The 15,954-nt window shown below is 50.8% G+C and overlaps 5 protein-coding genes across 5 annotated transcripts; 1 reads left to right on the top strand and 4 right to left on the bottom strand.

Annotated features, from left to right (window-relative positions):
* Nucleotide 1: 1 nt before the first annotated feature.
* Nucleotides 2–1,733, bottom strand: BDP55DRAFT_744377 (uncharacterized protein; the record flags this gene model as incomplete). Its single annotated transcript, XM_060580513.1, has 5 exons — nucleotides 2–352; nucleotides 421–668; nucleotides 752–1,045; nucleotides 1,104–1,201; nucleotides 1,315–1,733. The coding sequence occupies 5 exons, from the start codon at nucleotides 1,731–1,733 to the stop codon at nucleotides 155–157; spliced, it is 1,257 nt and encodes a 418-aa protein (XP_060429487.1). The 3' UTR covers nucleotides 2–154.
* A 1,682-nt stretch (nucleotides 1,734–3,415) lies between these two features.
* BDP55DRAFT_728786 (uncharacterized protein) lies at nucleotides 3,416–3,644 on the top strand (the record flags this gene model as incomplete). The annotated part of the gene is made up of 2 exons (XM_060579482.1): nucleotides 3,416–3,549; nucleotides 3,608–3,644. 2 exons carry the CDS (start codon nucleotides 3,416–3,418, stop codon nucleotides 3,642–3,644), a joined length of 171 nt encoding a protein of 56 aa, XP_060429488.1.
* A 2,406-nt stretch (nucleotides 3,645–6,050) lies between these two features.
* BDP55DRAFT_632165 (uncharacterized protein) lies at nucleotides 6,051–7,116 on the bottom strand (the record flags this gene model as incomplete). Its single annotated transcript, XM_060572389.1, has 3 exons — nucleotides 6,051–6,288; nucleotides 6,350–6,768; nucleotides 6,862–7,116. The coding sequence occupies 3 exons, from the start codon at nucleotides 7,114–7,116 to the stop codon at nucleotides 6,051–6,053; spliced, it is 912 nt and encodes a 303-aa protein (XP_060429489.1).
* Nucleotides 7,117–10,727: 3,611 nt separating this feature from the next.
* Nucleotides 10,728–12,755, bottom strand: BDP55DRAFT_552480 (aspartate kinase; the record flags this gene model as incomplete). Its single annotated transcript, XM_060569215.1, has 3 exons — nucleotides 10,728–11,091; nucleotides 11,159–11,310; nucleotides 11,394–12,755. The coding sequence occupies 3 exons, from the start codon at nucleotides 12,753–12,755 to the stop codon at nucleotides 10,728–10,730; spliced, it is 1,878 nt and encodes a 625-aa protein (XP_060429490.1).
* A 1,433-nt stretch (nucleotides 12,756–14,188) lies between these two features.
* On the bottom strand, nucleotides 14,189–15,561 carry BDP55DRAFT_728789 (homoserine O-acetyltransferase; the record flags this gene model as incomplete). The annotated part of the gene is made up of 2 exons (XM_060579483.1): nucleotides 14,189–15,492; nucleotides 15,552–15,561. 2 exons carry the CDS (start codon nucleotides 15,559–15,561, stop codon nucleotides 14,189–14,191), a joined length of 1,314 nt encoding a protein of 437 aa, XP_060429491.1.
* Nucleotides 15,562–15,954: the final 393 nt, after the last annotated feature.

Below are 15,954 nucleotides of genomic sequence, written 5' to 3' on the forward strand. Positions count from 1 at the left end.
TGCAAAACTCCACGTCCATGCCGTCCAAGCGTGAGCCCCAGATCTGCCACTTCATATCAAATGAACGGAGTAGTGCGCTTGGCCAATTGTTGACTAGTCACGTCGCGGCTACGATCGTCTATGCACGGGGATGATATTCGTGAAACTACACATTTCATCCAATCAGGACCTCAGACGGCCGATGATCAATGTCCTCAACATCATCAGACTCAGTCCGAGGAACCCTAGGACTACTCTTCAGCAATTCCAAGCCTTCTGGGAAATCCCTGATCCTCCCGTCATCATCCCAAAGAGCAGCGAGGACCTGGCGCTGCCCCTTCCATGGCTTACGGGAGTGCATCACGGCATAGTTCTGAGGAAAGCGCCTCTCGTGTCAGCCACATCGTGCTAGCGTCACAAACCCCAGAGACAGATACTCACGTCAAGAAGTACCAGATCTCCCTTCTGCCATTCAACGTCGATGGCACCCTCTTCAGCGAGTTTCAGCAGCAGGTCCAAGTCATCGACATCGATAGGCGTTCCATCGCCATACGTTGGGGGAGGATGGTACGATCCGTCATCACCGCGGAATGGAGGTCGCGTCGCACCATGGTGGCGACTACGGCCCCAGGCGGAGGTGACATTGCCAAAGAATACGGTTGCCCCCGTAGGATCGTGGATGCGAACGGCTTCGCCACCGTGTCAGCCTGAGATCTAACCAGGCTCCGAGCCTAGAATCCACGGAAGCCGGGAAAACTTCTACTCAACTCACCAGGGACAATGTGCGTCACGCTCAAGCTACCGTCGTCGTGCCACTCGAATCGGTTGCTGTGGCGTCGGAGTTCAGCCTCGATCTTGCTCCGGGCCGTGGCCTCGTCATCTTCGTCTCTGACCTCCTGGCCATAAGCGCCACGAACGCTCGTCCCGGTGTTGGAGACGAGTGGCTTGGTTGTGTAACGGTACACGTATTTGACACCCTTCTTCAGAAGGGTAGAGAGAAAGGCGGGCCTGAGGCGTGACAGCTCATGGGCAATATAGATAGCTGAGGTGATGGGTGTTGCGCCGCCTGCCTCATGATCAGTGCCAAAATTCACAAACTGGTTGCGTTATGCTTCAGAACATACCGGACTCTGGAATTTGGAGTGCACTGAAAGTTAGCCACGATGGGTTGATCGTTGACCACCCATATTCACTATGAGGCCAAATGGGCAGCTCTGGTGGACTGGGAAAGATGCGTCAGCACTCACGACTCCCTTAGAATTCACATTAAACGTCCAGTACTAATCCATGGTGGGGAGCTGCCATTTTATAGCCTGTACGAATTGGTTTACTCGCCCTTCATTCGCGGTTTTGACATTAGGAGCCAGAACGGTCCGGAGTGGCGGACGTCCAACTTCTATATGAGGACGAAAGCCAAATGCGTGGGCGACCTTGCTATAATCGTGAGGTGTCTCGATTGGGAGACCCCGAATGAGAATTGCCCCTCCATGTTCTTTGATCAAACGGCTCAGTGTCCCCAAATCGGCGAGGTTTTGGAGGGCATCAATGCTTTCGGAGAGATCGGTGGCCTTGGTAAGTTTGAGTCCGAGAGGAAAGCTTGCCGACCACGGCAGCCCAAAATCGGCTGTACTTTGGTGACCGGGGACGTCAAAAGCCTCAAAAGGCGACAGAGTCAATGTGAGGTGATTATGAGGTCTTTCTTCTGAACCTCTAACATGAGTTTTGGAATGGTTTCCTACTTCGATTGCGGCCATGGTCGGTGGGGATGTATGTCTCAGATTTACCACAGCGGTATGTTGAAGAAGAGTAGAATAGGAATGGCCGGTGTACTCTCTTCTGCGAAAGAGATTTCAAGATTTTTGTCATAGTGCTGCTCTCATTTATCTTGCAGGAATCCTTCGATCCTCAAGTTGGAGACCGTTCCTGCATGACGTGATGGGAGGTTCCCGGCATCTTGATGCTGGTGCAGAGCCGATAACGGTGACGAGCCCGTTAGAACATGAACAATTTTCCGATTCCGGATAACTACGAGGCCAATGAGCCATTTGATGCAGAGACTCCGGAATAGCACTTGACATTTTCCTGCTAAAGCCATGTTTTCATTTTCCTCCGTCTCACGTCATGTCGAAAGGAAGAACGAGAAGATCGCTTAGAACCATCATTCGCACATCAAATGTGTACACGGCCGAATGAGCTTCAGAATATTAACTAATTAAAGCAGTGAATACAGTCTTCAGTGACTGGTCGTTGCTATGATTTGATTGGGAAATATCAAGCGGCAATAACGGGGTGCAAACTACGCCATCGCGTATCGGCATGTCGTGATCAATCTAGTAAGCACGTAGGGTCGCCAACCAGGGACTTCACAAGTGTGGGACTTCATTTCAACTAGAGGTTACTAAAAACCGGGGTTTTTCTCAGCCTACAGAGTTTCGGCCTTACTAGTATACCAATAAAATACAGAGTACATGATGGTTCCGAAATTGAATTCCAACCATCCGTCGATGAGCCATGGTTCAGTCTGACTGAATACTCTCACGGCGTGTACGAACAGATAAAATAATGTTGACTCGAGGAACAACCAAGATTGGAAGACACGCCAATCCAACTCAAACACTAGAGACTACCCCAGAAGCATAAGCCATGACTTTTCGGAAGATGTATGTTGCCAAAGCTAGATTTCAGGGAAGATTAAATAGTCTACTACCTTTTTGTGATGACTGAAGTTTAGTCACAACTCCTTTTTGTAAAGTAAGTATACGCATCTTTGGCACAAACCGATAGAGGCAACCATCCCAGCGTATGCACATTTGTTGAACATGTCTCGGAGCCTTTGAGTATCCTACATCTTCAACGGAAGTCTCTGCTGTAGTCTCATAGCCGATTCCATGCTCAGGTGAGACTATGCGTAGCTGGCATAAACGTAGTACAAATGGTAATCAAAGGCATAGAGAGTCGGGACAAGACTAGGTTACTTACGCCAAAACCCTGCATCGGGCGTTACGGAAGTCAAGTACGCCCGTTCAAACGGGCTTTCAGGCCATAAGCTCGGTTTCGCTTTCCGGTACGAGAATATAAACCCCGACGGTGATGGGGCTGTGAATTACATGACAGCACGGAAGACATGGTCTCTCAAAACTCTAATCGCAGCCAAGCTTGAACCAACTCGTTCATACGCTCGGAATAGAGTTAAAGTACGACTAATTGACTGTTTACTTTAGATTAAGTCAACAATGAAAAGCCCCATTCGCATTCCACTTTGGCGTTTGAGTAACCGCTGATGAAAGTGTGGAGAGACGACGTTACATAACTCGGTCGGACTGATGGTATTTATGTTATCAGGTAACCGCTTCTCATCACATAGAGAATTCTTCCTTCTCTTCCCAAATAGCCAAGATCCGTCTACTACTCCGCATACTCCAATATTCCGCCCAACATGCGCTTCAACGTCATCTCCGTCGCCGTGACCGCCCTGGCCTTCTTCTCGCAACAGGCCTTGGCACAAGAGAGTTGCCAAAGCACGGCAGACTGCATTCAGAACTGCGGTGGCTTTGCGGACAAGCTCTGCCGGTGAGTTGTTTAGTTAACCTTCTTGGGTATATCGAACTAATCAATCTTCTTGTGAAAGTCTCCCCGGAAATATCTGCGAATGCATTCCGTACTAGAATTTAGAGGCTTTTTGTGGAAGATCAAGGCCAAGATGCTACAGACTGAAAAGAACGAAGTATGTTAGGTACTATTAAACACGTTTGGCGCATTTAAAAAGCCTCCAAAGGAGCCTACATATCAAGCCTTCACATTACATCAATTTGATTCTACTCTTGATTTTATTGCCTTCGGGATTGCACTATGTTCTAACCTGCTCGAAAGAATTTGGCAGCAATTGGTAGCCTCTACGGGAAATTTGCAATTGCTGAAGTGCCTGTGGGTTAGCAGTTGCTGAGCCACTTGTAAACTTCTCAGCCCCATCTAATGATCACCTTGTCGAATCGCATCTCAGGCAGCCAGATGGGGGAACGTGATCAATCGTAAATTAAATCCAGAGTAAATCAACGTCTAGTAGTCTGTTGTAGGTTTCAACGGAAGGCTCAACTGTTATGCGCGTCGTGTTGTTTGCCTGTATCAATCTCACGATGCCCTCCATCAAGCACATACGACCATACCCATTGGAGAATTCGGGATCCCGTCCGCTCTCCCATAGACAAGCCAATGAGGGCCGGATTAGTAGTTGGGTCGGTGACGACCAGCGAATACCTGGTGTTGTATGTTTTTTGTTTTCGTGCGGTGTCGAGCGATGTTTTTGGCCCGATGTGGGTGCAGGTGGATCTCTCAACTTTCAAGCCTTGAGGAAGTTCAACAACGTCAAACTGAAACATGGTACCTGGATTCGCATCGTATTTCACGTTAATCTTGTATACGCTTAAGACTATACCTGCACCAAGACATTTCAAGGCTCTGTTGAGAGGCTGACGCTGCCGCGAGCCTCCCCATTTCGCAACTTGTGATCTGTAACTTTAGACGTCTGGCCAATTCGCTGCAAGCCAAAGCTTAAGGGATGCTTTGATTTGATGGAATCAAGCAAGCGCCAAAAGTATCCTCTCTATATTTCCTCCAGGTGTTACGGATAGCTGTTGAGCGCATTCGCCGTAGAAGGCTAGCTGAGACTAAGAGACAGTAACTATGGCGACTCTGAGCGCCGACTATGAGTATCAGACGTGCTTGGTCACTTCGCAATTCACAGGGTGCATATCTTCAGAAGACCATCGTGGTCGCCGCAATAGCCTACATGTACGTACTAAACTGTGCATGGTGACTCGTCAACCAAGTACGAACATCTGTCCTATCATCCCGTCTAGCGCTGATCCAAGCTCCCGCCCTCTCCCCAGTTCAAGCTTACGACAAGCTCCGACGGAGACAATATGAGACGGTGCTGACTCAACTCTATCGAGGATCGTCTCGAGCCCCATGTCGCCCTGCTCAAGTCCCCGCCAGACAAAGTCGCCCGAGGGAACGGGACCCGAGTCCCGATCATTGAGCGGATATCTGACTCGGCTGAACTCAAAAAGTTTGGACGTCTCATCGTCCTGCGGAAAAAGGAGTTCCTCCTGGCGTGTGTCTGTGAGACGGCCTCTCGCTCATGCCCGAGCAGCACGAGCCATGCGTCTCAAGTCTGCGCAGCAGACACCTCACATTCATCGTAGACGCACGATGAGTCTCACAGCAGCGCAGTCACTTTCAGTGCCTCTCTTTGTTATACCTGGCCCCGAATTTCCTCATTTTTGTTGCAAGGCAGGTTGGGGCTCTGGCTCAAATTCCTAGGAAGACTTCAGCGTTTGGAACTATGGAAGTCTGTACCTAAATGCGCGCGCACAGGTTTCGGCCGTGTTTCTAATGCTTCCTATTGGCGGCGGTTGAGTACGAAAGACCGTCGTCCAAACCAAGTCTCCGAAGCACATGCCATCCTGCACCGGGATAGTGCGGACTTCGGATGCGGAGGTGATTTGTCCATCAGCGTAACATGTGCCTCCGGCTAAGGCTTACTTGACCTGGCCACTGGGATGAAGCTATCTAAGGCCTCCGGCACTGTCACGTAAGAGTGCTTCTTTGAGATATATGAGCGTATCGGAAGCAGTAGAATGTTCATCTCCAGATGAGTGTATGGACTTACTAAGGCGTCAACCGAGCCTCTCCGCCCGGAGTCGATAGAGGTGCTTTATCTAGTCAATCGAGTTGACGGCGGGACCAGCCGTCGACATGACTGGGGAGATGGTGGCATATTACAGTTGTGTCGCCATCTTCGGGGTTGCGTCGAGCTCCAGTTTAGATTCTATGTTCCACCCATATTATGTTGCCGTTGAATGAAGTAGGCAATCACAACGTCACAAGGCGGCAGTAGGATGATCACATGTTTGAGAGTAATGCGTTGTAGAAACCGTTCTCTTCAGAAGAATATAAAGTCGCCACAAAGTCAACTTTGCGAAGACCGTACTAATAATAAAGAGAAATAGCTTTCTATCCGTCCCACCCCGTCGCCGCGCCCTGTCTTTTTTTGTCTTCTAGTGATGTTTGATTTAGGGAGAGAGGGAAAGGCAGCCGGCGGAGCTGTCCTCCTGGAAGATGCCCCCGTAGACGATACCCTCGTTGATGCCAGTGGGCTGGTCACCGCTCTTGGTGATGTCGGAGCCACCGTTGACGGGCTTCTTGAGCATACCGAAGTGGAACTGGCCCTGGCCGGCAATGTTGTTGGCAACGGCAGCGCCAGTCGACTTGAGAGCAGAATTACCCTGGGAGTAGAAGACCTCGGTGGTGCTAAGAATCATGTTAGAGGCGAGACCTTAAAAACAAGTACATAAAGTTGAGTGGAACATACTTCTTGGTGAAGTCGAGCTTGATGGCAAAGTTGTGGAAGACGCCGGCGGTGAACTTGGTCTTGAAGAGCTCAGGAACGGGGCTGGAGTTGACGTTGCCGAAGAGCTGGAGGGTATCGGGGTCGGCGGTGTTCTGGCCGAGGATGGTGCCGGTCTTGAGGACGACCTGGTTGGTGCTGAAGTCGGCGCTCTCGAGGAAGACGAGCTGGTACTCGTGGGACAGGTTCAGGGGGCGCTGGGCATCCTTCTGCAGGGAGAAGTGCAGGGTCTTGATACCCTGGGTGGAAGCGTCCTTGCCGTCGTTGCTGAGGGGCAACATCTCGGCGCGGCGGAAACCGACCTGGACGTTGGTCTCGCTGGGGGCGAAGATGGACTTGTCGTTGATGGTGACCTCGAAGGGCTGGGTGGAGTTGACATCGAACTGGGAGATCGGGTGTCAGCTTCCAACACTTTTGCGCTGAGGCAACCCGGCTACTAGCCGGGTTTCCTGCCAATGTGCTGAGATCAAACTTACCAGGGAGTTGCCGCCGGGGAGCTGGACAATCTCGCTGAACTTCAGGCCCTTTCCGAACACGTTGGCGGTGTTGAAGGGGCTGGAGGTGCTGTCAAAGTCGGCAGCCTTGAAGGTCTTCGGGATGCGGCCATCGAACTGGAGGGCGCACTGGGCCTTGGCACCGGGGGAAACGGCGCCGGTGTTGTTCTTGCCGGTGCCGTCGCAGGCGGCCGCGGCGGCGGCGACGAGTGAGAGAAAGATGGTAGAAGCGAACATTGTTCCTAGGCCGGCTACGAGCGGGTGTTGTTTTTTGTTAAAAAAAGAGTGTGGTGATTTTGAAAAATAGCGTCCAGATGAGACGAACAGAAAAAAGAGTGTGAAAGGAACGTGAAAAGATGATCTACAGAAACTCAGAGTCCGAGCAAGAAGGGCCAGAAGTTAGGATGGTGGGAACAGTTGACCATTTGTATGCCCACCACGGTCCCGCGGATTACCAGCATCGTCTGATCTGATCTGCTCTGTTCTGTGTGCCTGGGCACGCGATTCCGAGATTTGGCTTTGGTTTCGACATCCCGCAGTGGCTACCTCCCTCCGGCTCTCCGCCCACCGCTGGCGCTGCCCCTTACTCTCCAGAAACTTTTGGGTGCTGTCTGGGATTGAATGGGGTTCACTTGGAAGTTCCGTGTCATGCCCCCTTGGCATCTGTAACTCGGCGCGCCTCGTCAGCCTGAACCGTGCTGTTGGGTAAACTTGCAGTGACTTGGTAGTACTGTAGTAGCAGCTCTTTTTCTCCTGGATGGAGAGAGGCAAGGTTACACCCCGTCAGAACCCAAATAGAGTTTCCCGCTGATTCAGTTTCGGAACCACCGCCCCGTTCGGGGTTGTGTGCACGGGGCTCAAGTCGGCCAGCCTGGGGAGAAGACTGGAGAGAACTTGCAGCGAACAAGTCTAGCGGCAGAGGTTGCGGGCGCGAGTCGCGTTAGATTGTCAGTGTCTGGTTTCCACGAAGAGCCTCGCTGAAAAGTCTTGAAAAGTCCGGACCTCCCGGCATCAACTGGGCACCGAGTACCTCGCGCCACGTGGAGGAGTAGCAAAACCGCAATATGTCGATACCCCTTGATATTAAGGGGATATTGATACCAAGACAAAGTCTCTGAGCCCGGATTCGTTGGCTAAATAGCATCATCGTTGCTGTCGCGGATCATTGCTTGCGCAATCTGGTGATGGGGTTCTCTATGGGGTCTGAGGCTCCGCACGATGCCATCCGGTCACAGTCCGGATAGTTCAGGCGGAGTTTTACGACGAGATGGTACAAAGTGTGTCACTCAGTGGGCAGTTGCAAAGACTAAGTATAAACGGTTCCATGTGCAACTCCGCGACTGACGAACCTCAAACTTGGCTCAGAGCCCTGATACGTAGATCCCCTGTGTATCTCGAAAAATTCATCGGGAAAGTGTTCGTAGATGCTGACGAAACGTTCACTTGGAGAAAGGGGAAACGAAAAATTGGCCGACTGATTAAAAGTCGGCGCATGCGCAGGGACAAAAACTCTCCAACTACTTCCTTCAAAGCCGAGCCGGCGGGAGGGGAACCCACAATCATATATTCAATGTTTCCAATATCCGCCAGCGGTTATTAACAGTGAACTCTACATTGCCAAGGCGGATCTGAGACGCCCTAACAAGGCGACGATATCACCCTTCTGGCGACCCGTCAACCGAAAACGTTCTAGAAAGGGTCAGAAGAGCTGCCAAATTTGGCTTCGGAGATCGAGCTTGTGCTTTTTCCCACGTCGGCGACACGTCAGATAAACAAGGTCTTCATCCTGCAAACCGGTGATTCCCGCGGGTTGAAGAACGCCGTCGGGAACACTAAAATGTCACTTACACCTGTGGATACAGTGGAGGTCTTGACAGAGGCAATGTCACTTGATTTGAGACAGGGTTGCGTGCGCTCTCGCAATTATTTTGCCTTGGCAGGGAGTGTTTCCCCGCTTAGCCAGTGCAACTCGCTCTATAGCTCAACTTTTTGTGCCGAAATGTTTACTGAACTGCTTTGCAATGCTTTGAAAACCCGGTGTATACGACGAACATTGCCTTTGAAAATTCCCTTTGGCTAGAACCAACTTGACCTGCCTACATCCTCGTAGTCAAGTATCCGTAAGGTAGGAATTATTAATGAGACGAACGAGTGTTGTTTGATGGCGCAGGTTCATCATATTTCTGCCCATACCCCGTGACTCGCCCTCTCAGAAGCTCCTGTCGAAAAGAAATGGGGATCTTTGAAGAAGCATTCTCAGGATCCACATATGTGTAGGATCAATAGCCAAAAAGGCTACTGGTGATCTCTCGGAGTCCCGACAAGGCCCGTAGCTACCATGCCGCAATGGAATATGTGCATGAATGAAGAACATGTTTATATAATAGCCGCCGCCTGTAACATCGCAGTTGACTAAGGTATTATATGTCCGTTCATTGTAGTTACCGTTTCTCGAGCGCAATCGTAACTCAACGACGTGGGACACACGGCCATGTATCTGATGGAGATGGGTGGACCTAGGATGCTGAACACGTCTTCAAGCCTAAGTCCCCGGAACTTGGTCGCTTTATGCAAAACTAGGCCATCAATGGTCAGCTTAGAGAGTTGGGCAGGGCTGGAGGTTGGGACAGAATACGAGCCTCAGGGACATCTTGGGGATGACGCACCGGTCTTGTTCGGTCACAAAACACATCTCACGAAACCTAGGGCTCAATGACTGCAGGATTTAGACATCTACACGTTTTCTCGAGGAGTCATATATGATGTACCAAGGGATCATGGATCCCCTTGTTAATAAGTCATTCGGCTTAGTGCCGTATCTCAACTGGGGTGAGGGCTTTGTGTTGCAGATACAAGTGGCTCGCAATCAAATAGAATGAATTCAATAGCCCCATGATATCAGCAACGTAGATGATTGACAATCGAGAAATATCACAGCCGTGAAGCACTAGAGCCTCGAGATCATGACATGTTTACGTACCTCCGGAGGAGAACCCATCCTGGTGACCTATTCTAGGATGAGCTTATCCCATGACAAACTTCTTAGACTAGGAGGCGTATTATACAAGCGTGGCAAAAATAATGACCCAGTCCATCCAGCGGCTCCATCAAACCCCCAAACATCATCTTCCATCATCGGAAATGTCAGTACAAAGCTTCATCCGCCTTTAACAGTCTCACAAACCCTAGAGTACCAATTCACCAATAACATCGGCCGTCTTCTCGGTCAGATGCCAGACCACAACCGAGGCAGACCAAGAATATCAAGATGACTAGACGCTGACAACGATGATCAAGAGAGCCATAAACTTTTGTAAACCGAACATCGAACAGTTGAACAGCGGATCAATATCAACATGTAGCTCGCGGCGGTGTGTCACAATCTACTTACCTACAACCCGTAATAGCCCAGCCGGACGCTCGTGATAGTAGCCTACAAGTGAAGTTTGAGGAACTCAACACTGGCAACTTGCACAGCAGGAAAGCAGGAAATCAGGCGTCAAAAAGTTGAAGAAATACACCATTGATACCCAACACTTGCTGTAGAGATTCGGAAGTTCCTTGCGTAATACCTTAGGGGTATCTTATAATACCATCAATGAAGCTATCGTGCATACCCCCTCGCATACACACAAAGTCTCCCCAAGTCGGATACAAGCATGTAAGAAATCTGAAGAAAAGATCGATTAAACAATGGTATCTGGTGATATTTTCAAGCACGAAACAGATCATATCTCCCACCTTTCGCCATGCAACTCCAAAGAATGCTAACCATCAACAAATAACGACAATGACAAATCCAACGCCCGAATAAGCCCCAAGACTCAATTCGTAGCCCCCTGGATAGCTCAAACTTGCCTCTTCCTCTTCAACCACCTCTTCACAATATACCGATACGCAGCGGCCTCAGCAGGCCCGACAGCGACGCGATCGATAGTCGACCTCCGACTATGCACTGCTACCCCTGCCGCCGCCGCCGCATTCGTCTTTGTCAGTAGAGCCATGGACCTGGAAGAGGGGTGTGTAAGCGGCGGTGGTCGGTAACAGGACCCGACGACAACGTTTTGAGCCAGCCGGGCCCGCTGCTGCTGCTGCTGGGTCTCCGCACCTTTGATGAAGTTTGTCTCCTGCTCCCAGTGTGTTGGAATGTGGAGGACTTTGCTGTGGATCACATTCATGGCGAGAACTGCGTCTTCTGCGCGGACGACGAGACTGATGTTTTGCATTGGTCAGCATGGGTGATGGTCCAAGGGGAAGGTGGCAGGGGTAGACAACTTACGATATGTTGATCTCGCTGGCTCCTTGGCTCACCATGAAGATGTTGATCTTGGCTGATGCTAGGGCAGACATGATCTCTGCTGATATGCCGACCATATTTCTCATCTTGTGTCCGACGATAGTGACAATTGACATGTTTTCTGTGATAATCACCTGTATGTACGACGCCCTTGATCAGTTTTCATTTCCAGGTGTAAAGAAAGTACGAGGGACTTTTCCGAATTCGAAGGGCTTACCTTTCCGAACTTCTCCAGCTCAACTCTCAACCTCTGGTGTTGACAAGAGCCCTCTTCTGAATGTTGAAACGCGAGACTAACGCTACGCTCACTGGTAGTGACGAGATCCGTCTTAATTCCCGCGTCCTCGAGGCGGTCAAACACACCGGACAGGAAACCCTGAGACTTGGTGTTCCTATTGCAAACCACATTGACCAAGAGGATGTCTTCTTTGACGGTGACGGCTGTAGGTCGCCTTCTTTCCTGCCGATCTCCGTGATAGCCGTTTCCTAACATGTAGTCGATGGAAGGTAGTGGGATCTTGACATCAACTTTTTCGTCTATTGGGGTTGGAGGCGTAAGGGGAGGGGAGGGTGTTCGAGAGGGGTAGATGATCGTGCCGGATGCCGTCGGGTTGAAAACGTTCTTCAGTCTCAGGGGTATGTTGGCGCAACGTATCTGATCCATCGTCAAGGGATGTATCACTTCGCTTCCGTAGTACGTCAACTCGGTAGCTTCCTCCGGCGTGACTGTGGCTAACAGTCTTGCCGACGGAACCTTCCTCGGGTCTGCCGTGAAGATCCCATCAACCTCTTTCCAGATCTGAAGTTCCGCCGCTTTGGTTCCCACCGCGCACATGGCCGCACAGAGATCCGAGTATCCCCGGCCGACGTTCTTGAGCAGCGAGTCTGGCATGATACCAAAGAAACCGGTGACAATGGGAACATGGTCGCCGCAGTCATGTATACGCTTGGTGATCTCATCGGCAATGAGGTGATAGAATCTGGGACCGAGGTTGTCCAATGCAGTCTTCTGGTCGAATACGCTAGCACCAAACACCGCTTCGACAACATCTTCGAGGATAATGGGTTCGGCCGGGATATTTCTGCTACACAGGAACGCAGCCACAACTCTGCACGCAAGCTTCTCTCCGAGAGCGATGACACGGTCCCGTGCCCTTGGAGATAGCTCACCGATGATCTGTGCGGCGAGTAGGAAGCCCCGAAGGCTCTCGCATTCCTTGACAATGAGCGTCTTTGTGGTGTCGAAGATATCGTTACACAAGTCGCTTCTTGTGCCATTGGAGTTGACGAGATGCTTCTCAAGAAGCCGGACATGACTATCTCGAATCGCATCAATGTTCTTGTTGAGCAGAGTCTGCGCAGAGAGTCCGGCCTCAGCGTGGGATACACATTCAAGCAACAGGCTTGTGGTTCCGCTCGACTTGGTGGAACCGGAGAGGGCCGAGCAGACGACGACCAGGTTGTAGTCTCGCAGGTAGGATGGGACGATTTTGCTGCAGATCGACTCGAGAAGTTTTCCCAGGCTAGTACCACCGTACTTCTGCACCAGCCATGGCCTGTTTTCTCTGGAGGTCTCCATGGTTGGCGGTGGGACTGGGCAGACTGGAGGATGGCAAACCTGTCTTGCGCGTGGGACAGCGGAAAAGAGTCAGTCGAGCGGGAGCCGGAGAGCTGTGGACCTTGTTCAATTCAGATTGAGATGTGCTCAAGTGACTTGACCTTATTAGACTCCATATATCGTTGTGTTTTCCTGCCGTAGATTCTCAGGCGACATTGCGTTCGAAGGATGGATTGCAAAGCACGACGGCGAGCAGGCAATAGCAACTTGACATCCGGCGTCGACTTTGGTCGAGGGGGACTCGAGGTCGGCGACGGACGCACTCCTTCGGCCAAAGTCCATTGCGGAATGAACAATTGCATATTTCCACACCTCCAAGGCATATTTTCCAGAGAATTGCTGCCATTGGCGATACTCTTCGGGATGGGTGGAGTTTGTCCGTCGGTGAGTGCTGCATGATCGTGGGCCAAATCCCGGCTCGGGGTTTGAAGACTAGAAGCTACTATGACAACGGGATTCAGCCGCTCGGCGACTGCGCCAAACACCTTCGCTCCATCGGTTTCGGAGCGGCGTTCCTCGTCTTTGGCGCGAGCTCAAAGTGTAGTTGGATTGCGCCGGCGCAAAGTTGGTGCTAAATGCGGGATGCCATATTCTGCAATCTGTGGCCGCCACTATCCATGTATGTGATTGTGTAAGTGACATCGGCGGTGATTGATCCTCGGACATGACGCCTGTCAGTGGCTCCCGCCGGCCAATTGATTACTGCGACAAGACTAGCTGACAAGCATCCGTGACGGATCCTCCCGTTGCATACAAAGAAGGCTGCAGGCCCGTTTAACAAGGGCGTCTTCCAGCTTGGCCACATACGAAGCGTCGATGCTTGGTCCGTGAATCCGGCAGGATGTCGTAGCGCTGGGGCTGGCTGACGATAAAGTGTGTGCCCTTCGGCGCACACTGTAGAGAAGCATTGGCCGTCGTTCTCATCGTCCAGAATGTGCATTGGAGACGTTTTGAAGACGAGGTCGAAGAATGCTGTTCCTCAATCCCTACAGCCTGGGAAATCTGATTTATCTTGTTCAAGGCGCCTCGATTAGATCGCAAATGATTTGGGTGATCTTAACGTAGTCTGTTGTAACGACATTGCTCCATCGTCGGTTGATACTCCTGAATTGTTGTCCATGTAGAACCCCTAGCAGAAGCGCTTTTTGCAGGTGTAAAGAAAACCGTCCGCCCTGTCCTCTCTCTTCCCATCAAGTGATCATAAAGTTTCCAGTAACAAGTGAAGTGCGTCGAAACGATGTGTAAAGCAGGAGAGAGGTCTCTATTTACGTCAAGTGTGTTCAGTGACGTGGTAAAGCCGCTGCCAAAGGCTGCCAATAGCTTGCCTGGCGGCTCGTCCATCTGAAGGGCACCTCTTATTTCGGGCTTTGACACAAAGCCTGAGCTACGCAGCTCTACCAATCCTCGACTTCTCCCGTCAAGCTTTCCCCAGCTTCATCCATTATAGAAAGTTCCGCCGATCCATCTGACTCATGTATCATGGCATAGAGACTCGGCAATCGAGATCTCAGCTGGGCTTGGATCACGGTATCGAGTTGCTCGAACTCGAGCAAAAAACCGTCATGTCCATCAGATGAGTTAAGAACATGTAATGATGCACTGGGTAGGTTAGCGGCAAGCCGCTGTTGTTGCTCCGGGAGGAATAGCGCATCGGTCTCCACGCCAACGACCAAGGCTCCTGGCGGTACTTGGGACAAGACCTCTGCCAGACCTTCGTCGCCGAATATTTGCGTCCGACCATGGGCGACATCGTGGCTGTCCATCTTATTGGTGATGTGTAAATAACAATTGGCATCAAATCTGTTGATAAACTTCTGTCCTTGATAGTGTAGGTATCCCTGGGCCGAAAATGATGGATTTTGTTTCCGCTGCGGGCCGCTGTCTCTCTTGGACCTCGGCGATTCAATGATCGATGCGTCTGTCCTCGGAAGATCTAAAGGTGGTTCTTGAGGTATCTGAGAATTTCGTGGCGGTTTTCTTCCGAAGCGACTGTCGAAACTCGTACAAGAACGATATGTCAGCATGGCAATCATCCGAGCTGCAGAAAGTCCTGCCGAGGGCTGGCCATCTGGTGTCGGCTCGTAGTATCCGTCGTCAAACTTTGGATCGGAGTAGATGCACTGTCGTTGGGTTTCGGCCCAAGATATGCCCCAGGAAGAGTGATCAGCAGCCGTGGCAATAGGAACTACGTTTCGCACAAATCCTGGTTGTGTGCAGAGAGGCCATTCGAGGGTTGTCATGCCACCCATAGAGCCTCCAACGACGGCTGCTACTGACTTGACACCAAGGGCGTCAAGTACCGTCTTGTGTGCTCCAACATCGTCTCTGACCGTCGTCTGGGGGAACTCGCTGGCATATCGCTGACCAGTGCTCGGGTTGATGGTCAAAGGAGACGCACTTCCATAGGGGGAGCCTAGGACATTGCCACAAAAAATAAAAAAGTGTCGAGGGTCAAAGGCCTTCCCGGGTCCTATGAGAGGGCTCCACCAGTCGCTCACATCACTGCTCCCCGTCAGAGCGTGGCATATGACTAGAGCATTGTCGCATTGGTCGTTCAGTTTTCCCCATGTTTTGTATGCGATTGGACAGTTGAAGAGCTCTTCGCCCGACTCCAATGGAAATCTTGGAATGACGGCGAATCGTTGGCCTCGGATGAGTCGGGCGTAGAAGTTGTCGGGATTCGGATCAGAGTCAAGCACTGGTGATTGCATTTAGTCAAAGAACACCTTTGCGTGTACAGAACTGTTAACAACTTACAGAGAGCCATTTTTCCGAGCTACCAAATCTTGAGCAGAATCTCAAACGGCTCAAAGGTATAAGTGAAGGGTGGGTGTAGCCTCTGGTGGCGGTAATTCACTTAGGTGTTACTGACAGCGGTATGTCAATTTTAATGGCAGAGACTTATTTCCAACTTTGACCGATCGAATTTGCTTTCGGATAGCAACAATTTTGCGGAACTTGATGCAAATGATGTCTTATCCGTTCAGAATTAAAGATGTTGAAGGTCGAACATACAATTGCTTCTCGCTGTAAGCAAGTGCCGTCAGCTAGCAAGGATCGAGGAAGCCTCAAGTAAACCCCCGCCCATACTCCCCCGCGGCGCAGTCTCGCATTCTGATTGCTTCATACCAAAGCTTTCTGCTTAATGGTTTCGCATACC

The sequence above is a fragment of the Colletotrichum godetiae genome (genome assembly GCF_030913485.1).
Source record: "Colletotrichum godetiae strain CBS 193.32 chromosome Unknown BDP55scaffold_21, whole genome shotgun sequence".
Taxonomy (NCBI): domain Eukaryota; kingdom Fungi; phylum Ascomycota; class Sordariomycetes; order Glomerellales; family Glomerellaceae; genus Colletotrichum; species Colletotrichum godetiae.